The sequence below is a fragment of the Erinaceus europaeus genome, chromosome 6 (genome assembly GCF_950295315.1).
Source record: "Erinaceus europaeus chromosome 6, mEriEur2.1, whole genome shotgun sequence".
Classification (NCBI taxonomy): domain Eukaryota; kingdom Metazoa; phylum Chordata; class Mammalia; order Eulipotyphla; family Erinaceidae; genus Erinaceus; species Erinaceus europaeus.
The window spans coordinates 6,583,374-6,598,415 of NC_080167.1; the positions used below are offsets into that span (position 1 = coordinate 6,583,374).

Below are 15,042 nucleotides of genomic sequence, written 5' to 3' on the forward strand. Positions count from 1 at the left end.
GGTTGATTCTGGGCTGGGGCGGCGGTGTCTGGTGGTTAGGAGCTGCTGGCCTGGGCCGACGACCTCTTCTGCCAGTGCCCTCCGGTCTACTCCCAGCATCTCAGCCCTAGAAAGCAAGCTGTGAATTTGGTAGGAGGTTCTAAAGAAGGGTTTGCACAAGGTGTCAGTTGCTTGAGGGCTTTTGCCTCAAAGCATTTGTCCCAAGTTCAGCTCCCACTGGCCAGGAAGAACACACACACACAAGAGCCATCTAAGCTATGGATACTAACCCAAGGCAGTTGACCTCTGTTGAATTTCATGTTCACAAAGAAGATATCCACTCTTTAGGTTACTAGGTATGTGTAAGGTAGATAAAGTATTTTATTTATTAATGAGAAAGATAGGAGACAGAAGTAACAAGACCGGGAGTCGGGCTGTAGCGCAGCGGGTTAAGCGCAGGTGGCGCAAAGCACAAGGACCGGCATAAGGATCCCGGTTCGAACCCCGGCTCCCCACCTGCAGGGGAGTCGCTTCACAGGCGGTGAAGCCGGTCTGCAGGTGTCTATCTTTCTCTCCTCCTCTCTGTCTTCCCCTCCCTCTCTCCATTTCTCTCTGTCCTATCCAACAACGACAACAACAATAATAACTACAATAAAACAATAAAACAACAAGGGCAACAAAAGGGAATAAATAAATAAAATAAATATTAAAAAAAAAAAAAGAAATAACAAGACATCATTCTGGTCCATGTGCTGCCAGGGATTGAACTCAGGACCTCATGCTTGAGAGTCCAATGCTTTATCCACTGTGTTATCACCCGGACCACGGTGGATACTGTTTAGCATTGTAGTGGTCTGCAGGCACAAGGCTCTTTAGTGGTGTGAGCACCTGGGGAAATTCAGTCAGGGATTTGGGTAAAGAGGGTGAAGCATCTCGCCCATTCCAGGGCCCTTATTCTGGAGTTGTCTTCTGGGTGCCCCAGGATTTGCAGGGAGTCGATGTCCTGATTGGATCTCTTTGACAGATTGCAGCAAGGACACTGGGCGATCTGGTCCGGAAATTAGGAGAGAAAATCCTCCCCGAGATCATCCCCATCCTTGAGGAAGGGCTTCGGTCTCAGAAGAGTGATGAGAGGCAGGGTGTGTGCGTCGGGCTAAGCGAGATCATGAAGTCCACTGGCCGGGATGCTGTGAGTATTCTGCCGGCAGCCCAACCCAGCGGGCCTGGGTGGAGGCTCACTGGAGAAGTTTCACCAACTGCCCTTGGCAACATGCAAATGTCCCTCAGGATAGAATCAGCTTTGTAGACAGAACTATAAACAGTTTAGGGCATAGCAGCACTGCACAAAATTTACATGCAAGAGGTGGTCCCAGGTTCAATTCCCAGACTGAACCAGCAGAGCCAAGCAGTAGTATGTAACACACACACACACACACACACACACACACACACACACACACACACACACACACACGTGAATTAAGCAGTTTAAAGGCTTGAATGGACTCTAGAAAATTTAGGTCATCTTTTCTCTCACCACTTCTGAGGTTAATCTTTTTCAGATCACTATATGAGTTCAGTTCTAGTGTGGGATTTGGGCTGGAGGGTGCCTACCTTTCTATGTGTGTGACCCAGCCCCTGCTGCACTGGGAGAAGCTTTAGTGCTGTTATCTTTCCTTTTTATCTCTCTTTATCTGAAAAAAGTCAGCCTGGAGCAGTACAGCTCTGGAGATGACAAAAAAAAAAGTGCAAAGCCCTTACCTGGCAAGGGGTTGCATGCACATGTGTGGATGGTGGGTGTGGAGGGGCGGGGAGCAGGAGACTTCTCATTCTTAGAAGGAATGGAGTCGATTAGAGTTCAAGTACGCAGTGGGTGGAAACGGATTGTCTCCAGAAGTCAGACTGTTCCCATAGTAGCAGCACTCAAGAGGTTTGGAGTACTTCCCACTGACCTTACTGTCTGAGGTAACTGGTTCTCGAGACGTTTCCTGGAGGGGGATAGTCTGTGTACTGTGTACACGCTCTCACTTGGGCCAAAGCACCGGAGCCATGAAGTGGACGCAGTCTGAGTGTCAGCACTGAGCCATGCTCAGCTGAGTTGTTGGCCTCTCTGTGTTACAGTGTGTGTGTTACATGTGAGCTCTTCTTGCATTTGGTGAGGAGTAGGAATGCATTCTGTCTTCAAATGGACTTGTGATTCACTGAGTAGTCACTGAATCCCTTGAAGGCTGAGTCCTCCTTTCCAGCAGAGGTCAGTGGGAGTTGGGGAGTCTGAGGACTAGTGAGTAGCCATCATGCATCCAGCCCTTAGGTTCAGAGTGAGCTTTGTCTTGGAGGAATTGGTTACGGGGGGGGGGGGGGGGGGTTGGGGGGGTAGAGCTACCTCTGGCCTCACTGTAGGCTCGAAGACCTCATAAGGGAACAAGAATTTGTTTGTTGGATAGAGGTAGAGAAATTGAGAGGGGAAGGGGTGATACAAGAGAGAAAAAGAGAAGATACCTGCAGCACTGCTTCACCACTCATGAAGCTTTTCTCTGCAGGTGAGGACCAGCAGGGCAAGAATTGGAGTTGAGGCTTTAAGGACTTGGAGTTTTCCAAGTGACTCAGCAAAAGAAAATTGTGGGGAGGGAAGGAGGGTGGGGGTGGGTTGCCACACAGCCAGGGCCTCACGAGAGGGAGTTTAGAGTTCCTATAAGAGATGGGAAGTCTCTAGAGACCTCACATTTGGAAAAGAAAGTTGTTAAGCTTGGATGAAGAACGAACCCCTGAGATAGATTCTGTGTGTTGTGTTTTGTTTCTCATATTTACACATCCCACAGTGAACAGCCCGGCATGGGTCTAACCCTTGTCCGTCATCTCTTGCTTGGCTTTGCTCCCTCCCGGTCTCTTCTGTGTCAGGTACAGTACATATCTGCTGTTGCAGGTGCTGTATTTCTCTGAATCCCTTGTGCCCACGGCGAGGAAGGCTTTGTGCGACCCCCTGGAGGAGGTCCGGGAGGCGGCTGCCAAGACCTTTGAGCAGCTGCACTCCACCATTGGCCACCAAGCTCTGGAGGACATTCTTCCATTTTTATTGAAGCAGCTGGTGAGTGAGCTCCCCCCGCCCCCACACCTACACATTGGCTTTCTCTCTTTCTTCTTTCTTTTTTTTTTTTAAAGAATTTTTTTAAATTTATTTATTCCCTTTTGTTGTCCTTGTTTTATTGTTGTAATTATTATTGTTGTTGTCGTTGTTGGATAGGACAGAGAGAAATGGAGAGAGGAGGGGAAGACAGAGAGGAGGAGAGAAAGACACCTGCAGACCTGCTTCACCGCCTGTGAAGTGACTCCCCTGCAGGTGGGGAGCCGGGGTTCGAACCGGGATCCTTATGCCGGTCCTTGTGCTTTGTGCCACCTGCGCTTAACCCGCTGCGCTACAGCCCGACTCCCCCCTTTCTTTTTTTTTCCCCCCCTCCCAGAGCACTGCTCAGCTCTGGCTTATAGTGGTGCTGGCGATTGAAGCTGGGAACTTTAGTGCTTCTTCAGCCATGAGTCTTTTTGCATAACCATTATGCTGGCTCCTCAGCGCCCCACTCGGCTTTTCCCAGTCTTACATTGAAGCCAAATGCAGTGAGGGGTTTGGGGGGTGGGGTCGGAAGGGTCGTGTTCTGCCAAGACACCCACAGTGTGGGCTTCTTTGTCTTCCAGGAAGTGGGTACTATGGGACTAGATCTGGCTCTGTGCTTCTCCTTGGACAGAAAGTGGGAGCTATGGGAGGGACAAGGAGAGGAAAGTAGAGAAGGCAGTGGGCCACTGAGGTGGAGGTAGGAGCCAGCTCTACAGTGTTGCCCCCATTCTCCTCCGCAGGAAGAGGAGGAGGTGTCAGAGTTTGCCCTGGATGGTCTGAAGCAGGTTATGGCCATCAAGAGCCGTGTGGTGCTGCCCTACCTTGTGCCCAAGGTAAGACTCAGCACCTGCCATTCCCTAGTGGCCTAGCAGACACAGCCACCTAATCAACAGGCCTGACGTGCAGCCTGGTTCTGGGTGCAGATATGGGGAGGCTGGTGGACAGCGCATCTACAGAAGACTCATGGCCCTGAGTGGGACAGGGTCTCCCAGAGTCTTGTGCAGGGGCCAGCATGGAGCAGCACACATAGAACTGATGGTGTTCCTCATTCCGCAGCTAACAACACCCCCTGTCAACACCCGGGTGCTGGCTTTCCTCTCATCTGTGGCAGGTGATGCCCTGACACGTCACCTGGGGGTGATCCTGCCAGCGGTCATGTTGGCCTTGAAGGAGAAGCTTGGGACTCCTGAGGAGCAGCTGGTGAGTGTCACAGTTCTCCTGCCGCCTTGCTGATGCCTTCCTGCTCCACCCGGGGAGCCATACTCAGCCTAGGTGTCTGTTCCTGCTGGTCTTAGGAGATGGCCAACTGCCAGGCTGTAATCCTCTCAGTTGAGGACGACACCGGGCACCGGATCATCATTGAGGATCTGCTGGAAGCCACTAGAAGCCCTGAGGTGGGCATGAGGCAGGCGGCTGCCATCATCCTCAACATCTACTGCTCGCGTTCTAAGGCCGACTACACCAGCCATCTGCGGAGCCTGGTCTCGGGCCTGATCCGCCTCTTCAACGACACCAGCCCCGTGGTTCTGGAGGAGAGCTGGGATGCTCTGAATGCCATCACCAAGGTGAGGGCACCGATACTTCCATGGCCAGCTCAGATTAGGGACAATTCTGGACTCTTGAAATAGCCCCCACGTTTCTGTCACCCAGCTTCCACGTCCCTCGGTCCATGGCCAGTGCATCCCCTTCCAGGCTACTCTCCGCACCCCACCCTTGTGGTTTTATTCATTTAGTTTTTGAAGCCATCTTAAGAGGCTGTGCTATCCTCTGACATCCCCTCTGTGCTTTCCTGCTTCCCACAGAAACTGGATGCTGGGAACCAGCTGGCGCTGATCGATGAACTGCACAAAGAAATCCGCCTCATAGGGAATGAGAGCAAAGGCGAGCATGTGCCGGGCTTCTGCCTCCCCAAGAAGGTAAGTCAGGGTGTCATGCAGGTCCACCTGGGGCAGCTGGAGTGGCAGTGCCGACCGACTCTGTGCCGCAAGTGCCATTCTGCATCTTCACAAATGGATTTGTCCCCACGGTGGTTGTCTGGGGCAGAGCTTGTACTGCCTTGTGAGCTGTGGAGGCTGCATCAGCTAGAGCATGTGAGTCGCAGAGGTGGCAGGTGTGCATGTCCCCTCTGGGAGAGGCCTATTGGGAGCCTTCAGGTCAGCCCCCTCTTCGGCTCACCCCTGGCAGCCTGGAGCAGTTGCTCTTGGAATGGTGGTAACAGCAGGTGACAAGTATTCCTGGGTTTTTGAGACTAGACTCACAGGGTTGCTTCTTTTGACAGGGGGTCACCTCCATCCTGCCAGTGTTGCGGGAGGGGGTCCTGACCGGCAGCCCAGAACAGAAAGAGGAAGCAGCCAAGGCGCTAGGCTTGCTGATCCGCCTGACCTCAGCGGACGCCCTGAGGCCCTCCGTGGTCAGCATCACAGGCCCTCTGATTCGCATCCTGGGGGACCGGTTCAGCTGGAACGTGAAGGCAGCGCTGCTGGAGACACTTAGCCTGCTGCTGGCCAAGGTGAGTGAGCAACTCGTTCGTTCTCTTGCTCCATTCAGACCTCAGAGAGCTGATCTGTCAGCAAGAGGTTGGCTCACAGGGTCACATGGCAGCAGGATACAGCCCATTATGGAGAAATGGCACAGCAGAGGGAGTTAAGACCTTGGACTGGACTCACACCATGGTCGGTTTATATTGGGCCCACTGCTTAGCTGCGTGGTTGGAATGATCTTGAGAAAGTCACATAACCTCTGAGCCTGTTTCTTCTGTGATTTGAGAGTGCCAGTGCTGCTTGCCTCATGAAAGGCCGTGACATGTGGGCTTAAGTGCTGGACACATATTATTTCATCTTAAGTATTCAAAAGGGAGAGTCTAGGACTGTGTAAACACAATGAAACACTGTTTAAAATGTGCTTCCTAGGGCGGGGGTAGATGCATAATGGTTATGCAAAGAGACTCTCATGCCTGAGGCTCCATAGTTCCAGATTCAGTCCCCTGCACCACCATAAGCCAGAGCTGAGCAGTGCTCTGGTAAAGAATAAATAGTGCGCCGGGAGGTGGCACAGTGGATAAAGCATCAGACTCTAAAGCATGAGGTCCTGAGTTCATTCCCTGGCAGCACATGTAGTAGAGTGATGGCTGGTTCTTTCTCCTTCTTTCTTTCTCATAATAAATTAAGTCTTTAGGGGGTCGGGCAGTGGCGCAGTGGGTTAAGCGCATGTGGCGCAAAGCCCAAGGACCAGCGTAAAGATCCCCGTTCGAGCCCCCGGCTCCCCACCTGCAGGGGAGTCACTTCACCAGTGGTGAAGCAGGTCTGCAGGTGTGTCTGTCTTTCTCTCCCTCTCTCTGTCTTCCCCTCCTCTCTCCATTTCTCTCTGTTGGATCTAACAACGACAACATCTACAACAACAATGAAAAACAACAAGGGCAACAAAAAGGGAAAATAAATATTTTTTAAAAATTATAAATTAAGTCTTTTTTAAAAAATTAAATAAATAAATAATACAAGAAAATGTGCTTCCTTTATTATTAATTTTATCACAAGTATGCCTCTTGTAGGCATTAATTAGGGATTTAGGTTTAATTAGGGATTAAACTAGAATTTTAGCAGATTGCATGTGTGTCCTTGGGTAACATTCTGAGGTGGTTTGTTTCAAAGGATTCTGAGGGCTTACCTCTTGTGCCAGCTGCTTGCTAGATGGTGTTGGCCCTTTCAGATCTCATCCATGTCCCTGTCTTGGCACTGGAACCATTCTTTAGCTAACCTCACTGACAGATGTCCACCCGTCCCACTCTCTCTCTTATTGTGTCCCACTCTTTAATGCATTCAGAGAGGGAGATTTCGAGTCACATGTCCACATGAACAGGTCTGCTAAACAGATGGCTCCCTAGTGGTTCCCCACCCCTTCTCCTGCTCCTCCCTGAGCGGGAGTGTGTACGCACGTGCAGGCTGAGACAGGAAGCTTGGGCAGGGGCTCAGCGTGTCAGGCATTACTTTCCTCTCTTGAAATGTCAGTTCCTTGCCTGCACTGAGTGCTGGGTTTGTGATTGTTGTGCCGTGTCTGGAGTTCATCCTCTGGCCTGGTCTCTCCCTCAGGTTGGGATTGCCCTGAAGCCTTTCCTGCCCCAACTGCAGACCACCTTCACCAAAGCCCTGCAGGACTCCAACCGGGGGGTGCGCCTGAAGGCCGCGGATGCTCTGGGCAAGCTCATCTCCATCCACATCAAGGTGGACCCCCTCTTCACAGAGCTGCTGAATGGCATCCGTGTCATGGAGGACCCAGGTGTCAGGTGAGGAAGCTGCGGCCTCTGCTGCTGGCTGCCGGGCGGGTGGCAGTAGTGGCCAGGAGCCAGGTGTGAGGTCTGGTGTGTTGGTTCTCTAGGGACACCATGCTGCAGGCCCTGCGGTTTGTGATTCAGGGAGCAGGAGCCAAAGTGGATGCAGCCATCCGGAAAAACATCATCTCTCTCCTGCTAAGCATGCTGGGACATGATGAGGTAAGGCCATCAGCGAATGGCAAGGAGGCTGGCAGGCTCAGTTGCTGTGGATGGCGTCTCTGTCTTGTGTTGAAAGAGCCTGGTACAGCTGCCAACTGGGCAGTAGTGTGGTGGGAATCATTCCTGACATTCTTCTGCCTCTGCGGTTCCTCAGGGCTTTGGTTGTGAGGGAGCAAAGCTGTGGTACTGGTGCTGATTATTCGGGGGCATTCTGGTGCCAGCGCAAGCCTCAGTGCTGTGGTGTCTCTCCCAGTCTGGCTCTGCGTGTCTGTCTTTATCTGAAGGTATTGGCCTAGACTGGCAAAACTGCAAATGCATTAGGCCTCTCTGACACCAAAATATAGATATCGATATAGATATTTTTTTAATAGGGCTAGAAGATAGCTTACCTAGTAAAGTATAAACCTTAACATAAAGGAGGGACTGGGCTCAACCCCAGCACCACGTGGGAAAGCCACACACAGATGGAGGAGTGGTGCCGTGGTGTTGTGTTTCTCCCCCCACCCCAGCCCAAAATAAGAATGAAAGTCAGGCAGGAAGAAGATGCCCAGACAGACACTGCTTCCCAAATCCCACTGCTTCAGTATATGTGGTGCTGGGAATTGAATGGAGGATTTCACACGTGCAAGTCCAATGCTGTACCCACTTAGCTGTTGTTTTTCCCAGATCACTTTTCATTTTTAAAAAAAATATACTTTGGGAGCCGGGCGGTAGCGCAGCAGGTTAAGTGCACGTGACACAAAGCGCAAGGACTGGCGTAAGGATCCTGGTTCGAGCCCCCAGCTCCCCACCTGCAGGGGAGTCGCTTCACAGGCGGTGTAGCAGGTCTGCAGGTGTCTGTCTCTCCCCCTCTCTGTCTTCTTCTCTCTCTATTTCTCTCTGTCCTGTCCAACAACAACAGCTATGACAACAATAACAACTGCAACAAGCACAACAAGGTCAATAAAATGGGAAAAATGACCTCTAGGAGCAGTGGATTTGTAGTGCAGGCACCGAGCCCCAGCGATAACCCTAGAGGCAAAAATAAATATGTAAATAAATAAATAAATAAAATAGTAAAAGAAAGAACAGGTGCCTGGGCCCTGTGACTCGGCTGTGTCTAATTGCATCCATGTAGCTCCACCTCCCTGTGTCTGGAGTTGGTGAAGTACCGTTGACTGACTGCCCGGCACGTCCAGTAGTTGAGTCTGCTGTGGCTTGATTGACGTCTGGGGACTTAATCTCTGTTGTGTCTGCACACAGCCTTTGTTGCTTCTGCATTTGCCACCAGTCCAGTCTCACACCCAGCTGCCTGCTTTCAGACTAGCACCCACCATCTCTGGGGGTACAGGTGGTAGGGAGCCTCTGTCTTCTGGTCACAGTCTGTCAGGCATTTTCTTACGGGACACTGAGCAGTATAAGTGAAAGTTAATGTTTAGGCCAATTTGCATTTCACCGCAATGGAGCTCAGAACGGATACTGCTGTGAAGAGTGGGTGTAGAGGGAGCCAGCTTCAGCTTTGCTCTGCACCAGGGCTTCTGCTCAGAGGCCTTGGCCGCTGCCACCCCACCCCCTCCCCAAGAACGTCTCCTGTACTGAACGTGGCTGTCCAGGGGCCAGCCTGGCAGAGCCTGCCTGCAGGTCATTGCATCCCTATTGGTTGGCTGGTTGATGTCAGGGTGGCATGTTAAGCTGGCACTGATTAATAATGCAGCATGTAAGTTAAACCCACAGGCCCAGCACCTTATCTTGGCTGGCCAGGGAGGAACAGCATGTGTACCTGGCTTTGATTTTGATGGAAAGTGCTTTGGTCTGATTACCTGGGGTCAGCCTGATTACTGGAGGTGGCAGTGGGACTGTGACGTAGTCAAGAGCACCCAGCCCCACACTGCAGACGCAAGATGACATAGGAGGTTTCGGGGATAGATCAGCACGGTCCTTGTCCTGGTCCTGTGGGCAGGGCCTGTACCCTCCCTGCCTCTCAGAGCTGTTGATAGTAATTGAGATACTAGTTGGGAAGCATTCAGCCTTCCCGGGAAGAAAGGTGCTATGTGAATACAGTCATTATTGCTATTATGGTGATGATTACCATATGCACACACACTGCGCCTTCTATAATTATGTGAAATGCCAGGTGTGTCATTTTTAACTCTGCACCGAGTGGCAGTGGCAGTGAGTGGCAGTCCTGCTCAGGCAGCAGGAGCACGTGCGCCTGGAGTAAGGACACGGCTTCGAGCTCCTGAGTGGCTCTGTTCTCTCCGCCCATCCCAGGCACCATTGTCTGGTGACCTGGTGACCACAGAGCTGGCTGTGTGGCCCGCACTACCTCGCGCTTCCTTCTCCACCCTGCCAGGACAACACCCGCATCTCCTCAGCCGGATGCCTGGGGGAGCTGTGTGCCTTCCTGACGGAGGAGGAGCTCAGCGCCATTCTTCAGCACTGCTTGCTGGGTAGGCCTCCCTGGTGCCTGGGGCAGAGTCTATGGGCACCTGTCTCCCCAGACCCTCACCCCTCAGAGGCTCTTCCAGCTGCTGGACTGTCCCCTCCCTGGGAAAGTCAGCTGTTCATACAACATGGGGTCTCCAGGGGTCTGGAAAGCTGACTTGCTGTCCTGGTGCACGGCTGTGTACCCTCAGCAGCCAGGGTGGGCGTCCTCCTTAGGGAGCCAGCCGTAAGGGAGCTCTGAGTTCCAGAGCGGACTAGGGTTTGAGCCAGGCTCCGAGTCAGCACACTGGTTTTGGAGGTGGGTGTGGGGGTGCTATGTAAAGTGCAGGCTGACCCCACTGTCGTCCCCCCGCCCCCAGCTGACGTCTCAGGCATTGACTGGATGGTCCGGCACGGGCGCAGCCTAGCGCTCTCCGTGGCTGTGAACGTAGCTCCCAGCAGGCTCTGCACCGGCAAATACAGCAGCGACGTGCAAGACATGATCCTCAGCAACGCCACGGCAGACAGGGTGAGGCTTTGGAGCAGCCAGACCTGCCCTCCACCCCGTCCCTGGCCTCAACCCCAGATCGACAGCAGTAGCCTTGCTGACACAGCACAGGGGTGGCTGGCTGGTGAGGGACCTGGCTTCTAGTTTTACCTTGTTGTGGCCTCGTACATGATTTCCCCAGACCCCAGTTGCATCATCTAAATGGTGAGCACATTGGGTTGAAGCATCCAGGGGTCCCTTCCAGAGCGGAAAGGCTCCCTCCCTGCTCCTAGGCGACACAGGCTTGCTCCTCAGAGCAGGGCAGCCTGTCACCAGGAGAGCTGTTGAGGATTCTTGGATGTGAAGTGCTAAGGAGGGACGGGCAAAGAACTAGAATCCCAAAAATGCCCTCCTGACCCAGCTGGTGCTCAGAGGAGGGGGCTGCAGGACACGGTCTGTTTTAGCTCTCTCCTCGCTCCACAGATCCCCATTGCTGTGAGTGGGGTCCGGGGCATGGGCTTCCTCATGAAGCATCACATCGAGACGGGAGCCGGCCAGCTGCCAGCCAGACTCTCCAGTCTGTTCATTAAGGTGCGTGGCCCCAGGAGCAAAGAGTGTGGGGAGGACCCACAGGCCAGTTGGATTCTGCTGTTTCCTGCACAGCCTGCAGATGTCTGAACCTACAGGAGTGGAACACAGAATGGTCCTATAAACTTTTTTTTGGTCATCACCAGGGCTTCATCACTCTGGGCTGACTTTTTCAGATAGGGATAAACCCAACCACCTCCCTGGTACGTGTGGCGCTGGGGATTGAACTGGAAACCTCAGGCACACAAGTCCAGTGTTCTGCCAGTTAAGCTATTTTCTTGGCTCCTGAGACATTTTACTCTAGATTTTTAGAAAGAATAAGGTAAAGGAGAGAGAAATACAAAAATGTTTCACCATCTGTTGAGTTCCTCCCTCCCATTTTTCTTTTTTGACTTAAAGGTTTATTTATTACGACCTGGGAAGTGGTGCAGTGAATAAAGCACTGGATTCGTTTATTATGAGAGAGAATCGGAGTATCACTCTGGCACATGCAGTGCTGGGGATCTAACTCAGGACCTCATGCAGGTCTGATACTGTACTTACTATACAAAACCTCCTGTGTTGCTCACCCTTTTTCAGCCCCTGGTAGTATCCTTGATGCTCCCGTGTGGTGCTGGGGATTGAACCCAGGGCCTAATACATGGAAGACATGGGCTTTACCACTGAGCCCCTCAGATGTTAATAGACCATGTCTCTCCTGCCTTCCTTCTGTAGCTGGCATAGTGCTCAAAATTCATGTGGCTGTTGTGGTGGGCACAGGCCCTGCTAGGGAAAGCTGAGCGTCAGATAGCTACACTCCCACTGGTTGTACCACTCCCCAGTGTACATGTGCACACAGGTCACACAGGATCTGCATCTTTAAAGGCAGCCTGCCTGAGACTCCGCCTGCGTAGGCCACTTCTAGTCACTAGTTGAGTTGTCTAAGGGTGGGCTGTCTCCCCTGCAGACACCCAGAACGTGCTGAGAGTGTGCAAGGGGTTTGTGGAGGGAGCTGTGGGGCTGGTTTCCAAGAGAAAGCAGAAGTGTGGGCTGCTCTGATCAGACACAGGCTGCATCTGCCTGACTCCAGCTTGTGCTCCCTCAGTGTCTGCAGAACCCCTCCAGTGACATCAGGCTGGTGGCCGAGAAGATGATCTGGTGGGCCAATAAGGACCCACTGCCTCCGCTGGACCCCCAGGCCATCAAGCCCATCCTGAAGGCTCTTCTGGACAACACCAAGGATAAAAACACCGTTGTAAGGGCCTACAGTGACCTGGCGATCGTCAACCTCCTCAAGATGAGGCAGGGCGAGGAGGTGTTTCAGGTGGGGGCCTGGGACCAGGGCGCCCCCTCTCCCGCACCCAGGACCTGCTGTGGGCCTTCATCTGCACGGTGGCATCTCATTGTCGTTCCCTTGTCTGCCCCTCGTGTGTGTGGGTGTGGGGGGCAGATTCAGTAGACCCACTTTGTGCCTGGCGACATCTTTCCAGTGCTCTGGCATCCCTACTTCTTCCAGCACTAGAGCTCTCACTTCACAGAAATCTCACCCGATGCTCAAGCCTAAAAAAGGCAGATCCCAGTAGGCCTACCCATTGATGCCCAGAGTCCTATTCCCCCAGCTCCTACCTCTCAGGAACCTTTTATTTATTCACTTGTCACTAAGATGTGTTTTATTGCATATGAGATAGAAAGTTTTACAAGTGAGAGAGAAGCTAGAGCACAGCCCTGGTACATGTGGCCCTTGGCATCAAACTGGGAGCCTCACGCATGCTAGTCCTGCACCCTACCAGCTGAGCTATTTCCCCAGCAACCTTTGCAGCTCTTCCTCGCTATGTGATAAGCACAGTGCATGTTTTCCTCAACTGCCTCTGAATCAGGCCATTGCCTTATTTTCCCAGACTCTACCTCCAAAGAGGCCTTTAGTTCTGAGGCTCACATTCTTTGTCTGGTGTGTGTTCAGTGGGAGAGATCTCAGATCTGAAGCTCCCTTTTCTGATCATGCCCTCTCATCTCCATCTTTCCCCATAGTCCCTCTCCAAGATCTTGGATGTGGCCAGTCTGGAGGTGCTGAACGAGAGCAACCGCAGGTCCCTGAAGAAGCTGGCCAGCCAGACCGACTCCACGGAGCAGGTGGACGACACCATTCTGACCTGAGAACTAGGACCCGCCGCCCTGGGCTCTGCAACTCTTTGTTCATTGTTTTCATTTTCGAAAATACGTTTGTTCCGATGGGGAGCTTAGGAGACAGCGTTCCCAGAAAGTATTTTAATATATCAACAGACCACAGCCAAAGCCTTAAATCAAACCCACATACAACTGAAAATTGCCTCCTCCGACTCACCCTCTTCTTGGGAGAAGATAGGGGAAGCACGTGTGAAAGTCTCGCTGGGTGTTACAGCTAGCCAGGTGCCCAGCTTCACATGGCTGGCCAGGAACAAGCAGGCTCGGCCTTCTGGTTTCCTTCCTCCTGTGCATGAGCCCTGGCACTGCCAGCCTTCTGCCTAGACCCCGAGTGGGACCTGGAGCAGTGGAGACCTGCCTGCTGTGGGCTGTCTTGGCTTGGCTTTTCAGTGTTGCGCGCCCTGATAGGATCTGACCCCTGTGAAGCACAGCCCCCGGCAGTTGACACAAAGTCCGAGAGGGGTAAGGTTTACATGCAGGCTGTTAGAAGGAGGAATGTTGAATAAAGGCTTTGATTTCATCATAACCTAAGCAGATTTTTTTGAAACCGCCATTAAGCACAAAGCTTCCTACATCAGCAGTAAGCAGAGGTTTGCGACTGTTTTTGCAAGGACTTTGTGGGCATCCCTCCCTTGCTTCTGGGAAGTCTGGTAGCTCTCTGCAGACTTGTGTGTCCTAAGGTCAGGTCAGGAGAGGCATACAGCTGAGCCTGTGAGTTCCCCAAAGCAGGGGACACAGGGTCATGTCAGCATTTTGGTCTCTGCCATGTCCTCCCTCAAGGTAGAGAGCTTCCGGTAGCCACATTCTAAGAAGCAGTCAGTCCCCTCTGTGGAGCAAGAGAGAACCACATTCCTGTAGTCAAAGGACATGCCAGAGGAAACCAGAGTTGCAGTAAGCATCGGCCTCCTTTATGAATGACTTCCTTCCTCCTGGTTCTTAGAAGGCTTGTGATCCGTGCGTCCTGTCTGATGGAGCAACCCCTCTGGGCTGAGCGATGCAGGTTTTCCTGGGCTGTTTCCCTGGCCCTGGTGGGGGAAGAAACCTACCAAACTACCAGTCTGTGCTATAAAAGGGAGAATGATTAAGCGCAGTACCAGTGGACTCACTTCGCAAAATGTGTACACTTGTAGAGTGGGGAAAGCAAGGCTTTGCTTCCTAATACTGCAACAGAGGTAGAGTGTGGCCACTTCTGATGGATTTGACAAAGTGACCAGGGTCTAGGCAGTGGCACACCTGCTTAAGTGCTCAGATTACAGTGCGCGAGTACCCGGGTTCAAGCGTCACAGTGGTAAAGCAGGCCTGTGAGTATATCTCTTCTGCTTCCCTCTCTATTTATTTATTTTTTCAATTCTTTTGTCATCATTGGGGCTCCACCACTCACTCCATATATATAAAATCAGAGCACTGCTCAGCTCTAGCTTATAGTGATGTGGGGAATTGAACCTGGGACTCTGGAGCCTCAAGCATGAGTCTATTTGCATAACCATTATCTTGTCTTACCCCCTCCCCTCTCAATCTCTCCGTCGCTATCCAATCGTGAACATAGCGACCTGAGGTACTTCAGCTGAAACCCCTGATTCTGGATGTCTGAGCCTGACCGTGGCACGGCACTCCGTTTTCTTGTAGCAGGTGCGATCCCAGCTGGCTCGGTGTAATTGTAGAATCCCCAGCACTGGAAGGGACCTTGGGAGGGCAGCTGAGCCAATGGTTACGGAGTTTGGTAGCTATGGCAACTGTCCTCTGCTTCTGGGATTCAGATGGTCATCTGCATTCTCCCAGCTGCCCAGGGCTGGTGCCCAGCAAGCGGTCCGCGTAGGTGGTTGGTCACCTTGC

General features: G+C 52.3%; 1 protein-coding gene across 3 annotated transcripts in view; it reads left to right on the top strand.

Annotated features, from left to right (window-relative positions):
• GCN1 (GCN1 activator of EIF2AK4) overlaps nucleotides 1-13,735 on the top strand; it is an 84,821-nt gene extending 71,086 nt beyond the window's left edge. For 2 of the 3 annotated variants that reach the window (XM_060192984.1, XM_060192983.1), the window contains exons 45-58: nucleotides 1,004-1,168; nucleotides 2,903-3,064; nucleotides 3,826-3,918; nucleotides 4,142-4,285; nucleotides 4,381-4,650; nucleotides 4,888-5,001; nucleotides 5,364-5,594; nucleotides 7,171-7,364; nucleotides 7,457-7,571; nucleotides 9,904-10,000; nucleotides 10,355-10,503; nucleotides 10,945-11,052; nucleotides 12,134-12,352; nucleotides 13,057-13,735. In XM_060192984.1, the coding sequence (XP_060048967.1) occupies nucleotides 1,004-1,168; nucleotides 2,903-3,064; nucleotides 3,826-3,918; nucleotides 4,142-4,285; nucleotides 4,381-4,650; nucleotides 4,888-5,001; nucleotides 5,364-5,594; nucleotides 7,171-7,364; nucleotides 7,457-7,571; nucleotides 9,904-10,000; nucleotides 10,355-10,503; nucleotides 10,945-11,052; nucleotides 12,134-12,352; nucleotides 13,057-13,182 (2,187 nt within the window). In that variant the 3' untranslated portion in view covers nucleotides 13,183-13,735. Of the gene's footprint in view, nucleotides 1-1,003; nucleotides 1,169-2,902; nucleotides 3,065-3,825; nucleotides 3,919-4,141; nucleotides 4,286-4,380; nucleotides 4,651-4,887; nucleotides 5,002-5,363; nucleotides 5,595-7,170; nucleotides 7,365-7,456; nucleotides 7,572-9,821; nucleotides 10,001-10,354; nucleotides 10,504-10,944; nucleotides 11,053-12,133; nucleotides 12,353-13,056 lie in introns of those variants that run through there. The other variant, XM_060192985.1, reaches the window with a different exon arrangement.
• The last annotated feature ends 1,307 nt before the right edge of the window (nucleotides 13,736-15,042 follow it).